A 23,668-nucleotide genomic window follows, 5' to 3' on the forward strand; every position below is an offset into this window, starting at 1 on the left:
AATAAGATTTACCCATGATTAGTCTCAAACTTACACATTTTCAGGGAGCTTTTCCTTGCTACTTTGGCATTGTGCTTGCTCACCAGGGGGTGTGAAAGTATGTTAAGCTGCTTAGAAACAATTACTATTGTTAAAACTGCTATACAAATAAATCTACAGTGAACTGAAAAGGAAAGAAGGGGGTAGACAATATTTACCAAGAGGTTAGCTTTAAACTTAAAGATGTAGAAACGTTACGGCATAAATATCAATGGCGATTACACTGGAACAGAAGATACAAATGAAGACAGAAGTAGAGAAATAGTTTATCAGGAAACTAAAAGCTGGACTTATATAATTAAGGGAAAAAGACATATGTGAGTATTGAAAGGGGAGAGTAGTTAAGGCTCATGGACCAGGAGTTTAAGTACAGAAAGGTTTGCAAATTGAATGGCAGAAGTCAGCTTCACACTCAACAAGGTGTTGGTATGCCTCTTCGCATACAAAATTATAATACATAATGCAAGCTACATCAGCACTGCTATAATATTGATTCTGACTGGTTCTGACTGCTTAAAAACATATAAACCTCTCCCCCTTCTCTGGGATCTTGTGACAAAGGCACTGAAAGGAAAACACACAGCTTCCCATTCAAGGTTACATGCTACAAAGTTTCGCTAGAATTTTATCCTAAACATAGAAAAAAGATGTACTTTCATGTAATTCCTGATTATATCGTATTTTTATAATAGTCATTTTTTGATGTAGAAGAGACTAACATAACATAAGGGAGGACAACCAAACATAAATCATTCAATTAGATTTATTACTACGGCTTTATAATGATATAAAATATTGACAGAATAAATAATCAGAGAGAATTCACAATGATGTAATGAACAATGGCGGAGGATAGTAATCCAGCTGACATAACAGAATGTATATGTATGAATTTATCCGAGGTTTATGCCACTTTTTTGTCTTTGGATGAGAAATCAGATGTAAGAGGTGGCATACAGGCTTTTAAGTAATTTTCTTAAAATACAAATAGCAGTATTTTGGATTTTACAACAAACAATTCCTTTGAGTGGAATTTTACTAATACCGTTTGTGAATTTTAACCCTATGATCTTATATTAGTTACCTGTGCAACAAATACAGTCGCATAAAATCCCCTGAAATTGCTTTTAACTACTTAACGCAAACAGTTTGCCTTGAAACCCGCCAATAAAAACAGAGAGAGAGAGAGAGTTTGCCTCGAAAGCCCATTGGCTGCCACGGAGGATCGGCGACGCTGATTGGCTATCGCCTGTTTCCGGGGCTCCATTGCATTAGTGACGTTTTCCCAGCCGCTGTGAGAGAGATTGGGAGAATGGCTGCCAGTGGAGGTTAGATGTTCTTTTCAAAATCCAAACTTATTTCTAAAAGTTTTTCATCTTATCAACACGCTGTAGATCTGTAATATTGTTTTGTTTTGCCGCAATGATCTGAAGTTTTCCGGGTTGTTTGGTTACAAGCGCACTGTGGTGGTTGGGTTGGATACAGACAGAAAAGTACGGGGAGATAGCAGCTAACGAGACTAGCTCAACGCGAGACCGTAAACACATCGTGATTAATCGCTTATCTGCTTAGAGATTTACTATTGTTCATTTGTCGTTTTAATATTTGCCCAATTGTGTACATTCGTGATATTTAAGGTACTGTCATGGTTTGTTTCGAGATACAAAAGGGCTGTTTAAAATGCTTCGAGACCGGACTAGCCTGGTGTGCTAGCCGGCAAGTAGCACCTGGATTACAGCTAACGTTAATGAGTTAAGCACTGATATTTGCCTGCCAATAGTAACAGGTTTAATTCCTTGATCATATAAACAAGACTGTTAAGTGTCTGTGGTTGTCAAAATCAAGAGTAGTTTTTTACGCCATTATTGTTTGTTTTCCTGGATTAAGACATATCTCACAGTAAAACCATGCATGTGGAGATTTTGGTTGGCTCGTCAATAGAAAAAAACCTCTGAAACAAGAAAAGATGGATGTCAGTGCTTCTTATAACAGATTTTATATTGGGCACATGCAAACTAATAGCTTTATATGTATAATGAGATCATTTCTGAGGTTTGGAAGTTTGTGGAAATTAATTTGAGATTATTTTAGGATTTAATATGATCAGAATAGGTTTGATTCCTATTCAGTTTCATAAAGAGATCAGCATGCTTTTGCAATAGTTGAGCATAGATTAGCCAACATTTTGTACCATTTAACCAAGGACTGATTGTTCTTTCATGATCCAGGTTTCTTGATAGTCTGTGTTAGCACTTAATAAAATTGTGTAGAGTTTAAATCATCTCAGGTGTCTAACCCTTATCTTGTAGATGTTGGAAAGATGTTACAAGTTCAGAATGGGACTCCAGCAAGCACAAGCTACAACGGGGTTGATGCCCTGCATGCCTGTAACATCCTCCAGCAACTTAAAGCCTTGTACGACGAATCTCAGCTGACTGACATTGTCGTGGAAGTGGACCATGGCAAGACATTTTCTTGTCACAGAAATGTTCTCGCTGCCATCAGCCCTTACTTCAGGTAGTAACAGCACAGACCACAGACACAGTTAAATTCGAGTACCAGTAATATACCTAACAAATGTTGACCCCAAGCTTCGAAATGATATGGCAGTATAACAGAAAGTAAGCCATAGCACAAATGATGGTTACCCCTTCGATCATTGCAATAAAGTTCTGATCATTCCGTTATTACACGAAAATTCGGAACTGAATTAAAAAAAATGTCATATTCATGTTTAACAGTAATCAAATACTATTACAAACCATTACAAACCATTAAAGCAACACAAGAGAACTTTTGCTTGTGGTTTCCCCATGTGGTTGATAAGCTCAATTGTCTGTTATCAGTGTTGTAAATACTGTCGCTGTATAAGCTTCCCCGTGAGCAGCGCGATACACATGAATTTGTTGACTAAGCAGAAACCGCTGTTACATCATGTCACTTCATAAACTGTGCATGTACTAAAGCACTCTTTTGGCTCCCCGCGGGGTATACTACTGGGCTATACTAATAGCTCAAACTAGATTCTGAGGTAGCAGCTGGTTGTTAGTGCATTGCGTGCTAGCTACATAGCACATTTGCATTCAACCAAAACACAACGCATGGATGTGAATGTGTTTAGTAACCAACAAAAATAATTTTCAGTAGTTATATTTTCGGAAAAACACTCGCGACCAGGTGTTGTGTTTTGTGTAATAGGTACAATCACTAACTTACACTCAACTCGCTATGGGAATAGTGCCTAGCATAGTAACTATAGATAGCTATAACATTAGTCTACGTGCATGAACTAAGGAATCAGCAACTTTTGACCATAAAATATTTATTGTGGTTTGGTAGTCATCTTTTACAAGCATAACACTAAATTCATGACGAGGCACAATCATGCTACGTAAGCTATTGAGACCCGGCAACATTACATTATCTCTACCTTACGGTTATAAATTGCCAATAAACAACCTGAGCACAGCCTAATAACTAATAAGCTTAAAACTACAGGACAGTAAGAAAAAATGTACATGTAAGACTTTCAAATTCAGTAGCAGGAAGGCTAGGTCTCCATCTGTTTTTCAACCCATGGCCTCTTGCAGCTCGCGCCACCGAGTGCAAGTCCGTCAGATATTGATTCGTGTTCGGGCTCGCAATCACTCTCTTTTCCTCTGTTTTTTTTGCTGGCTCTGCCAAGGTGATTGTTTGGAGACTTGCGTTGAATTAGATCGTTTCGTCTTATTGTTAGCTGTTGGCTAACTTCACCCAGGCTACGAGTAAAATGTGACGTATGCCTTAAAGCAGGTGATGGGCGGGGCTTGTGAAGCTACCCGCACACCAAAGTTACATGTGTGATTTCAGCTGATAGAGGGCAGCTTAGGTAGCAGCAGTAAAATTCGTCCACTTAAGAGTTGTCCTACCACTAAAATAATTTATAGAGATTATTTTAAGGTCGAAAAACTCCCTAGTGTTGCTTTAAATTGTAAATATTTGTGCTGTTTAACACCATTTATTTTGTGTTCATATTATGGCCTGGTTTCACTAGTGTTAATTTCGTTAACGACTATTTTCCCAGGATGAAGACAAGACGAAAAGTAAGGCCATTAAACGACAACTAAGACTTTATCAGCACGCAATATCGTTGACGAAAACTGTTGAGACTAAAATGTAGCTATAAAAATTAAAACTAACTCAAAAACTCTTTTTAGTCTTTGTCGAAGAAAAATAGAAGATAAATATTACAGATTTTTGTGCGAGCCTCTGCTGTACGCGCATCACGTCTTATTGTGTCTATAAAAAGTTTCCGACTGACAACCTGTTAGACAGCGTATCAGTACCCGGTTGACCCGGTACGTCAGCGCTACCGGGTCTTATGAAAATTAGGTACCGCCAACTTTTTTATTTTTAGGTACCGACTTGGACCCAAAGTACCAGGACATTTGACAACACTAACCTAATGAGTTTATACTTAAGTGTCTCAAGTATATAAGTAAATAGTAAAAATATAAAAGTAGGTGCACATTGGATTTGTGACTAAGAGTATATTCTTGTATTTGTCCTAAAAAAAGCTTTGACAGATTAGTAAATTAAGTCTTAATACAATGCTTTGTTGCAACTGTTTAAAATTGAAATTATAAATATAAATGTAACCAAAGCATTTGTAAATGTTAAAGCACTGTTTATTTTTAGCCTCTGCAGGAACTCCAATATATGACACCTATACTATGATGTGATTACATCGTAATAGTATTTTTTTGGTACTGTTTTAGATCCATGTTCACAAGTGGCCTTACAGAGAGCAGTCAGAGGGAGGTGCGAATTGTTGGTGTGGACTCCGAGTCCATGCATCTAGTTCTCGACTATGCTTACACCTCACGGGTCACCCTCACGGAGTCTAACGTGCAGGCCCTGTTCACCACCGCCAGCATCTTCCAGATCCCAGCCCTCCAAGACCAATGTGCCCAATTCATGATCAGCCGTTTGGACCCACAGAACTGCATTGGGGTCTTTATGTTTGCAGATGCCTATGGCCACCAGGAGTTACGGGAGCGCTCGCAGGACTACATCCGCAAGAAGTTCCTATGTGTGATGGGAGAACAAGAGTTCCTCCATCTGACCAAAGAACAGCTGGTCAGTATTCTCAACAGTGACGATTTGAACGTGGAAAAAGAGGAACACGTTTACGAAAGCATAGTGCATTGGTTGGAGTATGACTGCCCGCGTCGGGAAGCGGATATGCCGGAGGTTTTCACCAAATGCATCCGTTTGCCTCTTTTGGACGAGGCCTTTCTGAGTTGTATCCCGCCGGCCTTTGGCTTGGCCTTGCCCAGGGATTCCACAGATAAGGGTCGGATCAGTGGCACCAACGGCTGCCCGCAGAGGCTGGGTATGACTGCTTCTGAGATGGTTATCTGCTTCGACGCGGCTCACAAGCACTCAGGGAAGAAGCAGACTGTGCCTTGCCTGGACATTGCTGCCGGAAAGGTGTACAAGCTTTGCAAACCGCCCAATGACCTCAGAGAGGTCGGCATCTTGGTCTCGTCAGAGAACGACATCTTTATCGCTGGAGGCTATCGACCAAGCAATAGTGAGGTGTGCATCGACCACCGCGCCGAAAGCGACTTTTGGCAGTATGAACACGCTGGGAACAGGTGGCTTCCACGTTCACCCATGCTGCGGGCACGGATCGGCTGCAGGCTGGTTCACTGCTGTGGGAAGCTCTTTGCTTTAGGTGGTCGGGTGTACGAAGGGGACGGACGAAATGCTTTGAAATCCGTAGAGTGCTATGATGCTAGAGATAACTGCTGGACTGCAGTCAGTCCCATGCCTGTGGCCATGGAGTTCCACAGCGCAATAGAGTATAAGGACCGCATCTATGTACTACAAGGTGAGTGTGCCCATCTTATCTTCCGGTTAGATGATGATGTCTAAAAGGTGATTCTCGTTCATCATTACTCATTGTTGTATCATTGCTATTTCCTAGGAGAGTACTACTTCTGTTTTGACCCTCGCAAAGACTATTGGGGGCATTTGCCATCTATGAACATCCCCCGTACTCAAGGCTTAGCTGCCCTTCATAAAAACTGTATCTACAACATAGCAGGCATCTGCAGGAACCACCAGCGCACGTTCACCGTGGAGGTGTACGATATTGAGCAAAACGTCTGGTGTCGAAAGAAAGACCTCCCGTTTGACCAAGCGACCAGCCCCTACATCAAGGTCCTTTTGCTTCAGGGCCGATTGCATGTGTTTGTCCGAGCTACGCAGGTCATGGTGGAAGAACACGTGTTCCGCACCAGCCGCAAGAACTCTCTTTACCAGTATGACGAAGAAGCCGATCATTGGACAAAGGTCTACGAGACGCCGGACCGCCTCTGGGACCTTGGCCGCCATTTTGAGTGCGTGGTGGCCAAACTTTATCCTCAGTGTCTTCAGAAAGTGCTGTGAGTTGGTTTGGAAGTGGGCTGTTTGAAACAGCTGATCGTAGTTTTTACTGGAAGGAGATGGTGGTACTGCTCAATACATGGTGCTTTCTATGTCCCCATACAAGAATCGCAGGGGAAGTCTTAAAGCGTTAATGGTTTCAATCAATAAGGGTGCTGTTCGAAAAAGATAAACAGTGTTTTACGTTCGACACGAGGCACCCACACTATCGCTTGTTTTACAGTTAGAAAAAGTGAAACATAAGTGCAATTATCATATTTGTGCAGATGCCGAGTCGTTTCTGCTCTATTATATTTTTAAGGTGCAAGTTTTTGTTGTTGTTTTGTCTTTGGTTGTTGATACATTATTGGGTGACAGGAATAGTTGATGTCTTTAAAGACAAGTAGTATGTTGCTAGCAAATATAATACAATTAAGTAATTGGTGAAAAATAAATATAGAAAGCTATAAATATTCATACGGGTAAGATGAGTGATTTTGCTCACAGTGTGAATACTGATTTTTTTTACTATTATTTCTCTTAAGAATTTTCAGAGTTATAAGATGATCGTCCTTGCTGCCTACGAGGAAATTGTGGTTTTCTTGTGAACTTAGTCATTAGGGAATTTTGCTTGGTTGCCAATATGTACATGCAGGTAGCTGGTTTTGTTTTGTATTTTAAATTGTCTTTGTTTTTTCCTCTTTGAAAAGGCAGCCCATGTGCTATATGACATCACTGCAGTTTTAATTTGGATTTTGCTTTTATGATGTTTTGTTGAGCCCAATCTTTGCAAATTCGCATCACCAGCCAGATCTTTTAGTGAGGTTACAAGATTATACTCTGTCTCCATATTGGAGAAGAAAAAAGGATACCAGCTTTGTGTAGCTGAAATCAAAGCTGGGCCAAACAGCTGGACAGGAGAGAACATGAGCCAGGTGAAGATGATAAAAGGTGGCCAAAATGTGGATGCTTGCATTCCACTCTGACTTATTGAAATTCTCCGTGTACGGGTGCAGTTTAATGAAAAATACACCTCTGAAATGCCAAAACATGGAGTCTTAGTTTGCATCCCGTTGCAGCAATAACAGGTGTGTGCTGGCGTTTTTCTTAGAAAAAGTGCATCCGAAATTTCAAGCGTTTCTGTGATGAAGCTTTCATGAATAATTCCAGAAACTTGGCCTTTTTTGCCACAGTGGGCAGAGATGGTCACAGTTCAGAGTTGTGAATCTGTTAGATATGTTTCTGTCCAGGGATGTTACAGTGCCTGTTCACATAAACCCCAGGCATCAGTGATGGACTGAGCAAAGGCTATATGAAGTCTTAGAGGTGCTTCGACCTGAGGCATTGTCCGTTTTTTCCAAACAAATTTAGTCCTCCTATTTTAGAGTCCCATGAAAATGCTTAACGATCTCTATAAATGATCACGCTTTCTTTCCATCCCCTCATCTTCCAGTTCATTAAGAAAAATGTTTATTTTTGGTGCTGCTTTTTTGACAATCTTGTACAGAATTTACAGCAATTTAATTTCTCAAAGGTTTTGTCATCGCTCGACACTTTCAAAAGTTGTCAGTCTAAGTTATTGTCTATGGATATTTGTTCTGTCGTATTTCTGGTCTCGTGTTTATTTGGTCATATGCAGGTTCAATGTGGCACACAGATTTTGCACTACATTAATTCCTCCCTTGAAACCTTTAGCAGTCTAAGAATACAGCGCTGTTGTTTTCAGTCACAGACTTGATTAAATGGGACAGCTGATGCGCTCATGTTGGGTTTCGTTCTTTGGCGCCTGCAATACTGAGCCTCATCTGGGGCTTTGGTGGAAAGGGAACGAATGAGAAATTGCATTGGATTTGGTGCAGTTGCCGCACATTTCACATACTTTAATGCTCAGTAGCACGGGAACCAGAAACGGACTCTTCTCAGGATTATTGTTAATACACAGTACTGTATTTAAATGGTTTGTTGTTCGTGTAATATACTGTACCATATGTTTGCTGTACTTGCACAGTTTTATACAGGATTTACGTTTTGTCCTATTTTCACAACTTGAGATTTGTTTTCTTTAGATTTGTTTATTTTTTCTTCTAATTTTAATATTTACTCGTAGGTTTTTTGAATTTGCTAATTAGATTTTATGATTTTGCTGTTAAAACTTGTGAAACATGGACTTTTACACAAACGTTTTCAGCGTGTTCGTTTGTTTATTTGTTATTGCATCAGTCTTAAAGGACACAAAGCATTACAGAACACAAGTTATGCCAGTGCTTCTTTACTATAACAGTATGGATGTTTAAAAATGGCTTTGAAAGAATAGATCAGTTTGTGTTGTTGGCTTTTGGTGGAGCCGTTTCTTCTTTCATTTTTTCCCGCCTGCAGTTAATTTATCCACAGTGAGAAAACAGTGTTTTATTTTCCTTTGCATTTTTTGTTTGCCATTTTATTTGTGTGTTTGGTTTGCTTGTATGTATGTCGTGTGAGTTTAGTAAATATTCATTGATCTCTACTGTGAAATTCACCTTGCACATAATTTGACAATTAAACAATAAAAAGTTGAAGACAGATGTTATATTTTTTTAATATATCAAGAGTTTGGTTCCAAAACGCTATAAATCCGTTTTGATTGATTTGAGTAAAAATGTGTTTTCTTTACAAAGTGGCGAGATGAAAACCACTATTTTATGTTTCAAAGTTTCACATAGCATCTTTAGGTTCTAGTAACATAATAAATTCAAATCCAGATTTTGATTTTAAAAGATTTATTACAAAAACTGATCTTTTTTTTCCAAAATCCAATAAATCCATATTTTTTTTCCGAAATGCAATACATCCATTGAATCAATATAAAATTTATTTTTCGTATTGAAACTGTTGAAAATGCACCGCAAAGTGAGTTGATCCGCATATGACAGCCTCTGAACTCAATACAATACTAATCTTACATACAGGCACTGGACTAAAAATACATTCAGTCAGTCGTGGGTTCAATCCCAGGGGCTTGCACATACTTCGAAACAAATGTATAGGATAAGGATAATGCAATGTAAGTCGCTTTGGATAAAAGCGTCTTCCAAAAGCATAAATGTGAACGCTTATATCTTTACAAAAAGGTTTATTATACTTCATCAGCATCAGCTTGCAATATCACTTAGCATCGCTTTCAAAATTCTACTTCATAAAGTCTCAAGCTCCCGTGGTGAAGTAGCATGTGTGTTTTTCCTCATGCTTCCTGCTGTATGCTGGAGTATTTTCTATTTAATTAGCCGACGGAAAGCTATTCATAATCAAATTGAGAGGGGAACTGCATAATCATTTGCTCCGAAGACTGTGACAATTGAGGAAATGTACTTTTTAAATGTATTTATTCCTTGGATTGCATTTTGTAATGTCATTTATTTTAAGACGATCCGTTGATATGCTCTGATAATTCATTTTTTCCTATGACAAAAAGATTACATTTGTAATACAGCATATGGGTGTTCCAAAGTTTCCATTATGGCACCGGCAGGAGCATTACAAAAAATAAAAGATGGAGAGGGAGAAAGTGAAAAAGAGTGCGAGACCCAGTGGTCCCATGTGTAATAGCAGAGGCAGAGGGCTTCATCATATTGCCCTTGGCTTCACTTTTCCCAATGTCACCCTATATGCAGTGGAAGAAAGACAGCAGGAATACATCAGACACGGTTCCATTGCTTCTCTGCCACACACACAAAAACAAATGCTCCCAGCTGGAGCTCCATCATAAGCTCACCTGAGCGCCTTTGACTTTGGCAGTCAAACTGTTGAAAGTGTAATGGAACATAAACCTCGGATACCTCAAGAGAGCGCAGCTCACCAAAAGCAGACAAACGCAAAACTCATTCAGCTTTAATTTAGAAAGCAAACACCAAAATGAAATTTTGTTAGGATGAGAACATGCAAAGACTGAGTGAACTTCAGCTTGTGTGATATGAAGGAAACAGGCCTTCTCTTCTCTTTGTGCTTGTAAGATTTTGCTTCTATTTCTCATCTCTTCCTTTTTTCCATTCTTGTAAGGATCAGAGTGTTTATTCATGAGAAGATGCAGTATCCTGCGTAATTTATAACCTAAACACAATCACAAAAAGATTTTCAAGGTTGTAAGCGTTTGCAATGAAGGATAACCGCTCTGCCGTCATCTGGTAGCCGTAATCTTTGAAAATGATCCGTGCCTCCTAAACATGTAATCTTCTTTTTGTTTATGAGGTATGTTGAATTACGAGAGGTTGTATATTGCCTGATTCTCTAAGCCTTGATAGCAGGAAATACTGTAATCACTGCTGTACCCAAGCGTCTTTGATTGATGCTTTCTATTGTTCCTGTACTGGGACGTTGTCAGGCGTGTGAGAGATGATTAATCTACAGTTCCCACAAAAACATTTCCATTAATAAAATCACTTTTTATTCATATTTCTTAAATGGACTTTAAATGTGTTGTTTGTTTTCACATTGTGTGTGCAATTAATTTCCAAAACTCTCACACAATTCTTTAAAAAAAGTCTGTATGAATCATTGTCCAAACATTAACTTTTCAGAGGTTAAGCATTCCTTCGGAGAAGACTTTACAATTACATTAAAGATGGAGATCAGAACCCTCATTAAGAAACATCCTCATATTAAAAATGCCCTCATGCGCACTCATCATCCACATCAACATTCAAGTATCGATTACTTTTTAGAACAGAATGAAGATTAAAAACACTAGCTGATTAATGCGCATCATCATTTAGGCTGTTTCCCTCTCTTCTTGGTTGTTTTTCTCAATATGAGACGTGACTGTGATCTAATGTGTGTCATCAGACGATGGTTTTACTGCAGCTGGAGGGATGAGATGAATATTAAAGTAATGTTAAGTAAGTGATATTTTAATGTTTATAGTTTAGAATTTATGGTGCTGAACAAATAATTCTCATGCTTTTGTTTTGCTTGCGCTCTCTGTTTCTCACTGCAGGTCAGGTGAGCAATATTTTAGTGCTGTAAGAGGTTCTTAAATCTGGTAAAGTGAGGCATGATGCTGCTATGTTAACAGCACCAGAATGTGTTTATAAATAAGCAAAGTATTGGTGTTATAACTTATTCTCACTATCGCATAAACAGACATGAACTGATTTATTAAATATTTGAAGTGTGGACAAAATTTTAAATTATAATGGGTTCTATTGCGTTCTATTGTCTTTTGCCGCGTCCTGTGTAGACACGGTAGTATTAACTATAGTAATTGGATACATTGTAGCAAATACTGTAGTATACTTTAATATTTACTATGGTAAGACTCAAGAACACTAGTGTCTGTCTAGGAATTTTAAGTTTAGTGTAGTAGGCTAAATACTAAAGTACACTAAAACATTTTTCACGTGGGAACTAGACCTAATTCAAATGTACGTCGAATTTCATTTATACAGCAATATACTCCTATTGGTAGCCGCTCACTAAAGTCGCACATCATTTGTATAAAGTTGAGCAAATCTCAACTTTGTCGCGTCGCTAGGAACGCCCACTTCCTTTCGCCAACGGTCACTGTCGCTCGTGTTGCCGGTGTTCTGTCGATTTATGCTACCCATCAAATTTTGCTACCCTCGTGTTGTGATTGGGTTGGGGGAGGGGTAATTTAGGTGTAAGGGTTGGGGGAGTGATTAGTCCTGTTTTGTATGGAGGTAACAAAATTCGACATGGTAGCACAAATTGTCAGAACACCCGAAGTCGCCGATTGAAATGAATGGAATCATGTCGCTTTGTCGCTGGCGGTCTGAACGGGGCATTAATGGGTTTGTTCTTGTAAGTTCGAAGCCATTAGTAGAAGACACTCACACTAGTGACTGTACTGTATGTCACATGCTACTGTAAACCCAAATAGCTATATTGGTTGTTATATCAAAATTAAATCAGTTATTTTTGCTTATTGTGAAGTTCCTTTGATTACTTAGCAGCAACTGCTAAAAGACTACAGTTAGCTTAACTAAGAAGATTTTTTTTAAAATCTTTTTATTAAGTCTTATAAAATACTATAAATGCAATGTTTGTTAAGAGAACATTTTTATGAAATACATTTGTTTCTTACTGGCACATGCATTGGAGCTAGTAAAAATATTGACTGTGCAAGTAAAATCTCACTAGCCCAGCAAAGAAAAATCCTTACAGTTTATTAAACTTTCAGCCAAACATGTTTTGGTTGATATCACCAGAGGGGAAGTGACTGAGCTTTATTTTTAGCAAACGCCAGATTTCCAGTGTTTTCTCATTATTGAGGCCTCCGAGTCTCTGTGACCAGTTAAACTGTGTCTCCACAGATCAGGACGGTCCCATTCTCCCTCTCCACAGTGCTGAGGATACATGCTCAGGGAACAGATTGTGGCCTGTGGGCCACTGTCTTGTTCTCCTTCTCTCATTTTCTCTCTCTAGCACTAAGTGTAATTACGTCTGTGCCGTCCCATTGCCCCGGGAGGAGAGCGTGGTGCATGTGGCAGCCCTGAAGAACCCCCCCAGTGAGCCTCATTACACTATCACAACCTGACTCAGAGGACAGGTGTACAGATAAAGAAGGCATTAGTGGCCTCCACAGCCACATGCTGTCCCAAAGACTGCCCGCCACCTGTTTTTATATCAGGTTATTCACAGCAGGGTAAAGTTTTCCATAGCTGATGCAAGTGGAAGAACAAGTACGAGGAATTGTGCAATCTCAATGTTAATGTGCAATGTAACCATGATGTGATGCTTGAAAATCATTTTTAAAAATGCAGGGTCACAAATAGTGTTATTATTACACAGTACTCCGATTTATTGAAAGTGTCTACTGTTTAGTGTTAATGTCAGAACTGTTCTTTAAAACATAACGCTTCTAAAACCAATATCCACCAAAAGCCTTACCCCTCTTCTTAAACATCTTTAGGAACCAAGCCACATAACTTGAGAAGTGCTGACTGCACTTTCTCAACTACTTTAACACTTATATCAACCTGCTGACCACAGTAAAAGATCTGTCTGTCTGTCTCAGATGTGTTCAGACGTCTGTAGTGTCCTAAATCCATACTCCATCACTAACTTTGACAACGCGGGATATGGCGATACGTGCTCTCCATTATCTCTGCGTTTATAAATGAACAGCGACACAAAGCACATTAATCCATGAGCAATTCATTGAAAAGTTTAAGTGATGCCATTAAGACAGGAAGTCTCATATTCTGGAACGTATCGACATAATTGTTCGGCAAAACATGACTCGTGAATAATGGCTCCTGCTTTAAGAAATGTGATTTGATCCCCCCTCCCCTCTCTCTCTCTCTCTCTCTCTCGCTCTCTTTTACTACCTACAACTCAGTCTGTAGGTGAGGATGAATGTGATGCTCATTTAGAAGATGAGGCAGCATTAAATTGGATTTTTTGGTGGAGGAGGCAGGACTCAATGAATTGTCCAGAGTCTCTAATTTATTACCATTTAAATGGAGGAATCATTTCTGAAATTATTTCAGCTTCCGTTAATGAGTTTTTAGTTGCCAATGTGAAATGAGATGGAACCCTAATGTGCACAGAGCAGAATTGGTCTTAATTTAATCACAGACCATTCCGCATTTAGGAATAGCCACACTAGCTGTGGAAATTGAACTCATTTTGTTTCATTCTTTATTTTTTACAGGCTTTGGGCTCTCCTTCAACCTTCAGCCCTGTATGAGTATTACTGGGAAGGATTTTGGAGCCAGCAGGTCCCCAGCACATGGACCGTCAATGGCAGAAGGTCCGGTTCTAATCCTGTGCTCTGGCGAAAAAGTGCGCATGCAAAAATCGACGGTAACGTTCATATTTTCAAGATCACAATATTAAAATCATTCGCGATTCATAGATTTCACATCAGGAAAAGAGGCATACACACGTTTTTTTGGGGGTGTAAGTTCTTTCTATGTATCACACGTACGCACTTTAAGAAATCAATGTAAAATCAAATTTAGGATGGTTTACGCAACATTTTATAAATGAGGCCCCAGTTCTGTTGTATCAGTTTGCCTCAAGGAGAGTTTTTTTATTTTGGTTCACCTGGCATAAATGTTAAAGCTTTTTTAATAAGTATAATGAGGAGAGCTTAGGATTGATTTTTCATTTTCCATCTCTTCATCCTAAACACGGAACCTATTATTAAACCGTCTGCTTTGATTTCAAATTCATATTTCATAAACTATAGAGCCCATAACAAGACCCAAAAGTTCACAGCGAATTATGAAACGTGACGTTTCAGATTGCATTATCAATATTCTTCGGTTGCTCAGTGTAGAAAAAAAACGTTTTTTAAGCCGTTTTATGGCCAACTTCAGGCCTTTGCCCTCTTTCTCTTCTGTGTGCCACATAAACCAAGCACTGACACATGAATGAGTGGAGTTCACATCCATTCTGTTACCCTTGCCAAGGTGAACATGTATGCCAGGCTTGCAACTGATGTATTGGCCAGTACCAAATGGATTCTGACTTGAATGCCCTGTTTGTTTTGTGCACCTTGCCATGAGGTAGGCCTTGGATTTCATTCAACACAGTTTGTCTGAACCAAGTCGAGCCTTTGTGGTTCTTTAATGTAGTTGGACTGGTGACCATTGCTGAATGCTGCCGGTCATACACGATTCTATTAAATAGCATTTTTATTTTTACAAACGTACATCTTAAAACTAACTGTTCTGTTTATAAAAAAGGAGTGAGATCAAGTAGCAGCAATATTGAACTTTCCTCATCTGACTTCTTCTGTGTCAACCATGTTTCCTATCCACTGCTTGTGCCGGGCGTAACGGGACAATGACATTTACCACGGCCGTAGGGTTCTTTTCTTACGTCTCCCTCAAAAGAAAAGGTCAGACTCGAGGCATGTAAAGTAGCTGGAACAGACCAAAACAAACAAAATCAGAGCAGAGCCAAAGAGTAATTTTCATTCTGGGGTTCGCTTGCCTAATGTGAGTATAAGCAGAGGTAGCGCAGCACAGGGCGCTTTCCAGGGTGTCATTATTATTGTAACACATTCCAGCAGAATTGGATTATGGTCGTCGAGCGAGATTTCGCGGTGCTGCTTGGTGAGCTCGTGGAGGGAAAGAAAGGCAGTAATTGGTCACGGTTATTTACTGCTGTGAATCGAGTCGCCCCGCTTTGAGTTGCGGTGTACGCCCGCTTGAGGATTTGGCTCTATGCACAAATTATGGAACGTTTTCCAAGGCTAAGTAGCTGGAGGCGTAATGAAGTCTCCTTTCGCCTCACACTCGCTCGCGTTACTATCGTCCCTATCGGCCGGCGATAAACACCTGCCAACAGACTCATAGAGCGCTGACCAGGGGCTCTACACGTGTTAACAGCATATTACATCATACCTCAGATGACCGCCTGCGTATTCCTTTTTATCCGGATTTGTTTATATGGAAAAGTCAACTTTCCAGCCTCGCTTAAAACCGTTTCGAAAATGACAAGATAGGCAGTGTCTATGGCCTTTGCTTTAAACATTCCTTCACCCTAAGGTCAAAGACAACAGAGCTAGGTCAAGGAACATTCACTGAAAGCGATGTCTTTCCTATATTTGCTCCCTGCAGATCACATAAATATGAAAAAATTAGGTTGGGATTGAATGTTTGTGCATGTGTGTGTCCCAGGGCATTTGTCTCTCACAAAGGTGACTTCCTATTGGTCTGTTTGCCTCAGATGTTGTGTGTGGTCTCTTTAATTGCGCTGTGTGATGAGATGCATGCAGCATTACCTGTTTTTACTGAACACCAAATTCAACAAGATTTGTCTCTTCGTATTTTGGAAAATGTTTGTATATGCATATGGGAGGAATACAGGACACGCACCGCACGTACATGCAAGCGGATCTGCTTTCAAAGCAATTTTAGAAGTTTTCCAGAAATCAAACACAAACAATAGTGGATATCAACTGACAGGAAAACAAAGGCTGACTCGCTCACAATGCAGTAGATTTGATAGACGTAGGTTTCAGGATAGAACAGGCAGAACTGGCATGAAGACGTCTTTCCAGAGCAGCTTTTCTTTGAACAGGATACATCAAATCTATTCCTGTGTTTTCCCTTCTCGGCTTTTTAATGAGGTGGACTTTGCTGGGGTATGACCCCTTTCTGAGGCCCACGTTTAATAGAGTAAATAAGCATGTGCAGATGGATATACACATGCGTACCCACACAAACACACTTTCGGCTCTCTCCCATGAAGGTCGGAGTCATTACGTTCCCTCTTTACGTCCCGGCTCCTTGTTACGACCGGCCTTCATATCCCACTGCCAAAACCTGCAGGTCAAACTAATGAGGAAGAAGAGAGGAAATTGCAGTAATTAGCCTTTTGCTTTTCTGTGTTCTTAATGAATCTCAAATCAGCCCTTCACTCATTAAATGCTTTTACCTGTGTGATAATTAACCAATGAATACATTATAAAACAAAAAGAAAAAAATAGAGGTGACCACCAGATGGAGACTCATTACCGACGCACCAATCAAGCGTTGCCCTAATGAGGGCGCTGGTCATTGGCATACGCCCCTAAACGCTAAACGTGATCAATCAAACTCTGCCAGTCAGATGTTTGGTGTGATGCAGAGCGAAGGGCAAAGAGAACGCCCTTATCATCATATTCACAGCGGAAGAACTCATTAGCTCACCGTGTCTAATTGCTATTCTGATACATATTGATTTTTTTATGCAGTTTCGGAGGAAAACGGGAAACAGGAGTTTCCCAAATATGGCATCATTCTAAATTAAAATTTCCTTTTTTACTCACAAAGGAAAATTCAGATTTCTGCAGAACACAAAAGAATATATTTTGAAAAATGTTGGTAACCAAACAACATTGACCCCCTTTGACTTCCATTGTATAGACATGAAACCAGTGAGACATTTCTCAAAATATCTTCTTTTGTGTTTTGCAGAAGAAAGAAATATACAGGTTTAAAATGACAGGAGGGTGAATACATGATGACAGCATTTTCATTTTTGAACAGTTCCTTCAAGAGGACAGAGGCGTTCACAGCACAGTTTTTCCACCTGATGAATGATAAGTCAAATTTAAACGGATCACACATTCAAAATGTTAAACTGCAGCATGCAATCTTAGAATAAACATAATATCGGATGGAGGCCTTTTAAAATTTCATCACAGCTTTGGTATTAATCTGCACCATAATACACTTAAAACACCTACAAATAAGCCTGGTAGACCTGTTTGACAGCTGGAATTATGACCTGTGTTGTGTTGTGCTGTGCTATTGTTCTTCCTCTTCACCATGAAGTGCTACTGTAACCGACAGATGAACAAGGTATGGACAAACCCAAGAAAAAGAGACAAAGAAGCTCTGTGAGAAAAAGATCAAAGGTCAAGATAACAACACACATACATTGACCGTGTCAAAAAGATGGAAATCTGCACAGTGGAACATTAAAATGGCAAAACCACCTTTCTACTTTATTAATGAACTGTATTTTAACAGATATGTAAATTGTTTTACAAAAAACTGCCTCTTTCACATTCGTGAAATTCAAAAAGCTGTTGTGCACAAACATGCCTAATTAATTTATTCAGTTTTGTTATGCAAGTCTGCCTTATTTTTGTATTTTTTCCGCTTATTTGGTTTTATTCTGTTTTTAAATCGGAGTTTTATTCGTAATTTTAATGCTGTTTATGCTAACACACACATTCTAATGAAAGTGTGGTGCCCTAGAAATGCATAAAGCATGAAGCGTATTTATATTAACAAGATCTCCGGAAAAATCACGATTTTCAGCAATATTATTTTTTACACTACACAACTTTTTTTCTCAACTAAAATGTAATATCTGAAATGTCTATGTCAGAAAAATGTGACAATAATGAACACAAGAATCCAGAAACAACCCCCCCCCTCAAGGACAAAAGCATGGAGTCAATTCAGGATTTACTATGCAGCCATGACTGTTTGGAGCTTTCCTCGATTTTTCAAGCCAATTAGAAAGCTGGGTAACAAGTTTTGAAATGTCATAGCTAAGGGCGTGACTGGCTAATGGAGCAAGTCCCGGATGTTCTAAACCAGTAGCTTGGAGCTGAATACTCTCTCTCCATCTTACACACACACTTTCTCACACATTCAGCAAATTGCCAAGCCAATAAATTAGGCAGGCCTTGTTCAAGGTCTGGGGACAAGGCAAAGGACGCAGGAGAAAGCCCTTGAGATACACAGAGGCCTGCGTGCTAGCAAAGTGTGGTCGTCTCTGCTTGATTCCCGACCTCTCTACACCCTTTGTGTTATTCTTCTTTTACGTCCCCCACCCCTGCCATCCATCCCCTGGCGCTTTGGATTGTAAGTGTTGTCCTTCATGGTCTCGCTTTTAGAGTTTTCCCTTTTTTGCGTGTGTGTGTTCAAAGGTTATGGAATGACCCATTCCAGAACATTACTCCATACTATAAGAACACTTGAGACTAGATCAACCATGTAATTTATGGCACTGATAACACAAATTTCATGTATATCCTTACAATAAAGTGAATTTTATTAAATATAATTCAACTATATTATTACTTTATGTAGTAAGTATATTAATATCAATGGACTAGTAGTATATTTGTAAGTGTTCTATTTCAGTACTACTTGGGACTAATTTTGCCCACTTTTTTATTATATATAATATATCTAAGTATACTTTAAAACCCCTTACCTGGCGCAGCCCTATTTTAGCCTACACGTGAAAATGCACTGTTGGAACTAAAATGGTTGTAACTCATGAATGCTTTGGAGTACAGACCTACGTTTGGTCTCATTATAAAGAAGGCACTTGGAAGATTATTCTTGAATAAAAAAAAGTGTTATTGTAGTTTATGTTTATTGCTATAACACACTATAAATATATTATGTTTAGGTTTTATTCAAAAAAACATATAAAATCTATTTGTATAAGCCTAAAAATGTCAAAAGGTCAAAGTCCCAAGTACCACCAATTTTTTATGAAGTTTGAGCTTGATGGACCAAATTATGTGTGTTCTGTGAGTGTTTTAGCCGCAGTACCACAAGAATCCAATAGCGGCCCTCTTTACTTTAGGTCTGACATTGGACCCCACAACAGACATTGAGATTCTTCTTTTTCATTTTTTTTTAATTCTTCACATGAAGAGACAATGAAAATTTAGACAGGAATGTGAACAACATAATGAAAAAACATGAAATTTAATGTTATTGTAGTTTATGTTTATTGTTTGAGCTCGATGGATCAAATTATGTGTCTTCTGTGAGTGTTTTAGCCGCAGTACCTCAAGAATCCAACAGGGGCCCGCTTTGCTTTAGACATTGAGAATCTTCTTTTTCAAATTTTTTTTATTCTTCACATGAAGAGACAATGAAAGTTTAGACAGGACCATGAACAACATAATGAAAAAACATGAAATGTAACGGCTTATGTCTGCATTTTTTTGCCAAATGATCATATTTTTGAGATGATATTGTTTTTTTATGCACACTCTCGTCATTCATGACTCAATTACTCCTTCTACATGATTTATTTTATAAAACCGTGATGAAATATGTATTCTAGAGACTTAGACCTTTCCAACGATATATACAGTAGTTTGTCATAATTATATTAGAATTCATATTCAAAACAAACCGTAAACTCAGGTGTTCCGTATACGGAACGGCGCCAGGTAACAGGTTTAAGGCCGGGTTTCACAGACAAGGCTTAGCTTAAGCCAGGACTATGCCTTAGTTGAATTAAGATATTTATGTCGCTTTTATAAAATGCCTTAGAAGAATACATGACTGGTGTGCATCTCGGGACAAAACAATAGCACTGACTTATTTTAAGACATTTGTGGGCAAGTTATATTCAGTTAAGACAGATCACACATTCATTTTAGTCTGGGACTAGACTTAAGTCTTGTCTGTGAAACCGGGCCTAAGTGTAACACAGTGGTAGCTTAAACTTTGAGTACACTGAACTAGTTTGGCACTATACGTTTTCTGTTTGTATACTGTAACTTCTACAAGTGAACCTGTAGGTATGATCGTTTACTAGTTCAATACTTGTAGAACTTTTTTTTCCAATAAATTACCAGTTTAGTAGTTTTCTACTGTAAGAATTTTTGTATGTTTCTTTTAAGTGAATTTAAGATCATACTTAAAAAGTTTATTATTTAAATGATAAAATATATATTTTATTGTTAAAGTTTAACTTCAACATGTATGTTTACATGAAACTGTGTAAACCTATGTGAAAAAATATCTTATTTTATAAAAGTGATCATTATCTGGGGTGGCATTAAAGACAAAATAATTACACCACTAGAATATAGATGCTTTCAAAGCAACAACACAAACAAACGTTACTGTGAATGCGCACATTCATGGACCGGCCTTAACTTCCGGTACACATTCCCAACAATAGAGTGCCTGTAGATTATTTCTGATAACAAGCAAAAGAAACCGAGAAGAACTGTTACTTGGCTAAACTTGTCTCTCCAATATTTTGATTTTAGACTGCGATACCAAGCTCAACCACTAGATATCAATGTCCCATAAGGTTTCTTTAAATGCGACAAAACTGCAGGACCCGTTCAACAAATCGTTTATTTCATTAAATGAACATACAACAAAATTCAACAAATCATTTATTTAATACAATTATTATACAATAAAATAATAATAAAAATTCATATTAACAGAAATTAAAATATAAATAGTTATATTACTAGACACTAGCCAGACCGATAAACAAACACAGACAGCGTCCGATGAAATGGTCTATAACATACCGTTGCTGTGCTTCTGAAACCTCGTATCTCCATATTTCGTGATTTAATTTGTTTTTTGCCACAACTCATTATTATAAGTCGCTCCTTAAGTTTGTCTCTTGGTTTTGCAAATATCTAACCAATAAAAAATGTTTTAAAGAGCTTGTCGACTTTGACAACACAGTATTTAATCATTGAAAACATACAGTCTTTTTTCCATTTCCTGAAAAGAATTTGGACATATGAGGTTTCGCAGGGACAGCGACATTATTATGGAAGCCAATTTTGTGTTACTTGTCACCCAATCATTGATAATATCCAAAAAGACAAGGAAACCTCTAAACAGAGAAGAGACCATATGAGCCTATGCTGTTGGGATCAGCATTTAAGACTTCCTGTAGTCTCTACCGGCCCCTGCAGAATGCCGAAACATCACTGATGAAACTGTCTGAGGTGACAAAGAGGACGAGAGAAGCAAAAAGGAAAAGTGAGAGTGTTTGTGTCCGTATGCCGCTGTGGTTGTGTGTGCTCGCTCCGGCCGGCGTGTTGCTAAGGGAGGTATTGAAATACCGCTTCATCAGTCACCGTGCTGTGTGTCCCATCTCTGCAATAGGGGAGGAGATGAAAGTAATTTAATGTACATCTATAATTAATTCCCTTCGTGTGTGTGTGTGTGTGTGCGCGCTGGTGGCGGTTGGCCTGGGCCGTGGTGGGGCTGCTGGTGATGGAGTGTATTTATTATGTGCTTTTGAAGGAGGTGGCGGGATGGGGCGCGGCCTAGTGACACTGTAGCGCAAAACTCATCAGTCCTGAAATCCTGTACTGGGTTACGGCATGAATGTGGGGCATGATAGTACTGAAGTGGGACTCTTGTTCTATCTCTAATTCTCTTTTTCTCTCTTGTCATCGTGTCCTTTGGAAAGCACCTGTTTTCACTTACATTTACGCATTTTGTCTATGCTTTCATCTGAATGATTCGCTTTACATTGCATGTCGTGTAGGAATCAACCTTTGGCATTGCTAACGCTAGTTGCTACAAGAACTACAGAAACTGTTTTCACGAATTCACGAATAAATGCTCTGTAAGAAACATTAGTCCCTCCTGATATTTACAGTAATTAATGTAAGGTAAACAGATGTTGAAAGAGGTCGGCTGGCTTCAGACAGGTGTGAAAGCAGGTGACTGTAATGGGCGGCATACGGAGGTGTGATGGATGAATGTCTTCCCTCCCGTGGCAGCTGGTGACTGTATGGTCTCCCAGTGACCCTCCACAAAGAGCAAACTCTTGGGCCTTTCTGGCAACCTCTCCATGGCTCTTACACTCTCACAGTTCACATTCTCTCATTTACTTGGTTTCAGCATCTAACCTGATTAACAGGTTGGTTTAAACCCAAAATTAAAGTCTGGGTGAATTGCAATTGACTTTTATTGCGACGTTTTTCCAAGGGAAACAGAATATGGAATGAGAAAAATAGAAGGCAAAAAGGGTCAAAGGCATAGATCACCTTTTTTATCATTTACTCTCTCTTGTGTCATTCCAAACCTGTATGACTTTCAAAATAAGATATTTTGAAGAATGTTTGTGCCCCAACAACATTAGGGCCCCATTGAGTCAACCACTGAGACATTTCTCAAAACATCTTCTTTTGTGTTTCACAGAAAAAAAGACTCATATACAGGTTTTACATGACATAAGGGTGAATAAATGATGACAGAATTTTCATTTTTTTAATGGATGTTCCATCCAAGACATCAAACTTCGCCATAGAAGAACCGCACTTCAGAGTACATTTTCAGATTTTAATTAAAGATTACCACGACAAAAAAATGGATTGATGGAATGAATTGTTCACCACAAACAAGAAAACTGCTTCCTTGTGAAACATAAATGGCTAAATTGTACATACTCATATTCACCGACATGTTTCTCCAAATCTTATGTGCACTACCGCATATTCTATCCCAGCTCTATTGGCAACGAGATGTGAACTCATTTAGCATCCCTGCTGTTGATGTCAGTGTTTAAATATGGACATTTTCATAGATATTTTCTTGCTTTTTGCAGTGGTGTGTTATGTCCTCTTGACATTCTCGTGAACATTTTGAAATGACATAAAATAATCTTTAAATAATCTTGGACCACAGTAATTGTAATCATAAGCATTTTGTAAGCCACTTTTGTGTTTAGAACTTCACCACCCAAAAATGAAAATTCTGACATGAATTACTCAACCTCAAGCAGTTCCAAACCTGTATAAATGTCTTTGCTCTGTTGAACACAAAGAAAGATGTTTGGAAGAACATGATTTTCTTATTAGTCTTTTTTTTTCAAAATATCTTCTTTTGTGTTTAACATAAAAGAAAAGAATATGCAAGATTTCTATATGGTAGTCAATGGTGGCCCAGAAATCTCAAAAACATTCTTCCAAATATCTTTCTTTGTGTACAACCAAACAAAGATAATGATAAAGGTTTGCAACAACTTGAGG

General features: G+C 38.7%; 1 protein-coding gene across 1 annotated transcript; it reads left to right on the top strand.

The window, feature by feature from the left end:
- The first annotated feature begins 1,318 nt into the window (after positions 1 to 1,318).
- kbtbd8 (kelch repeat and BTB (POZ) domain containing 8) lies at positions 1,319 to 9,009 on the top strand. Its single transcript, XM_057361915.1, has 4 exons — positions 1,319 to 1,367; positions 2,349 to 2,556; positions 4,797 to 5,914; positions 6,011 to 9,009. Exons 1-4 carry the CDS (start codon positions 1,352 to 1,354, stop codon positions 6,472 to 6,474), a joined length of 1,806 nt encoding a protein of 601 aa, XP_057217898.1. The 5' UTR covers positions 1,319 to 1,351; the 3' UTR covers positions 6,475 to 9,009.
- Positions 9,010 to 23,668: the final 14,659 nt, after the last annotated feature.

Source organism: Triplophysa rosa, linkage group LG20, assembly GCF_024868665.1.
Source record: "Triplophysa rosa linkage group LG20, Trosa_1v2, whole genome shotgun sequence".
NCBI classification, from domain to species: domain Eukaryota; kingdom Metazoa; phylum Chordata; class Actinopteri; order Cypriniformes; family Nemacheilidae; genus Triplophysa; species Triplophysa rosa.

Coding starts and splice junctions, on each gene's coding strand:
- kbtbd8 (XM_057361915.1), top strand. Junction 2,557..4,796: donor GCCATCAGCCCTTACTTCAG/GTAGTAACAGCA, acceptor GTACTGTTTTAG/ATCCATGTTCACAAGTGGCC. Junction 5,915..6,010: donor CCGCATCTATGTACTACAAG/GTGAGTGTGCCC, acceptor GCTATTTCCTAG/GAGAGTACTACTTCTGTTTT.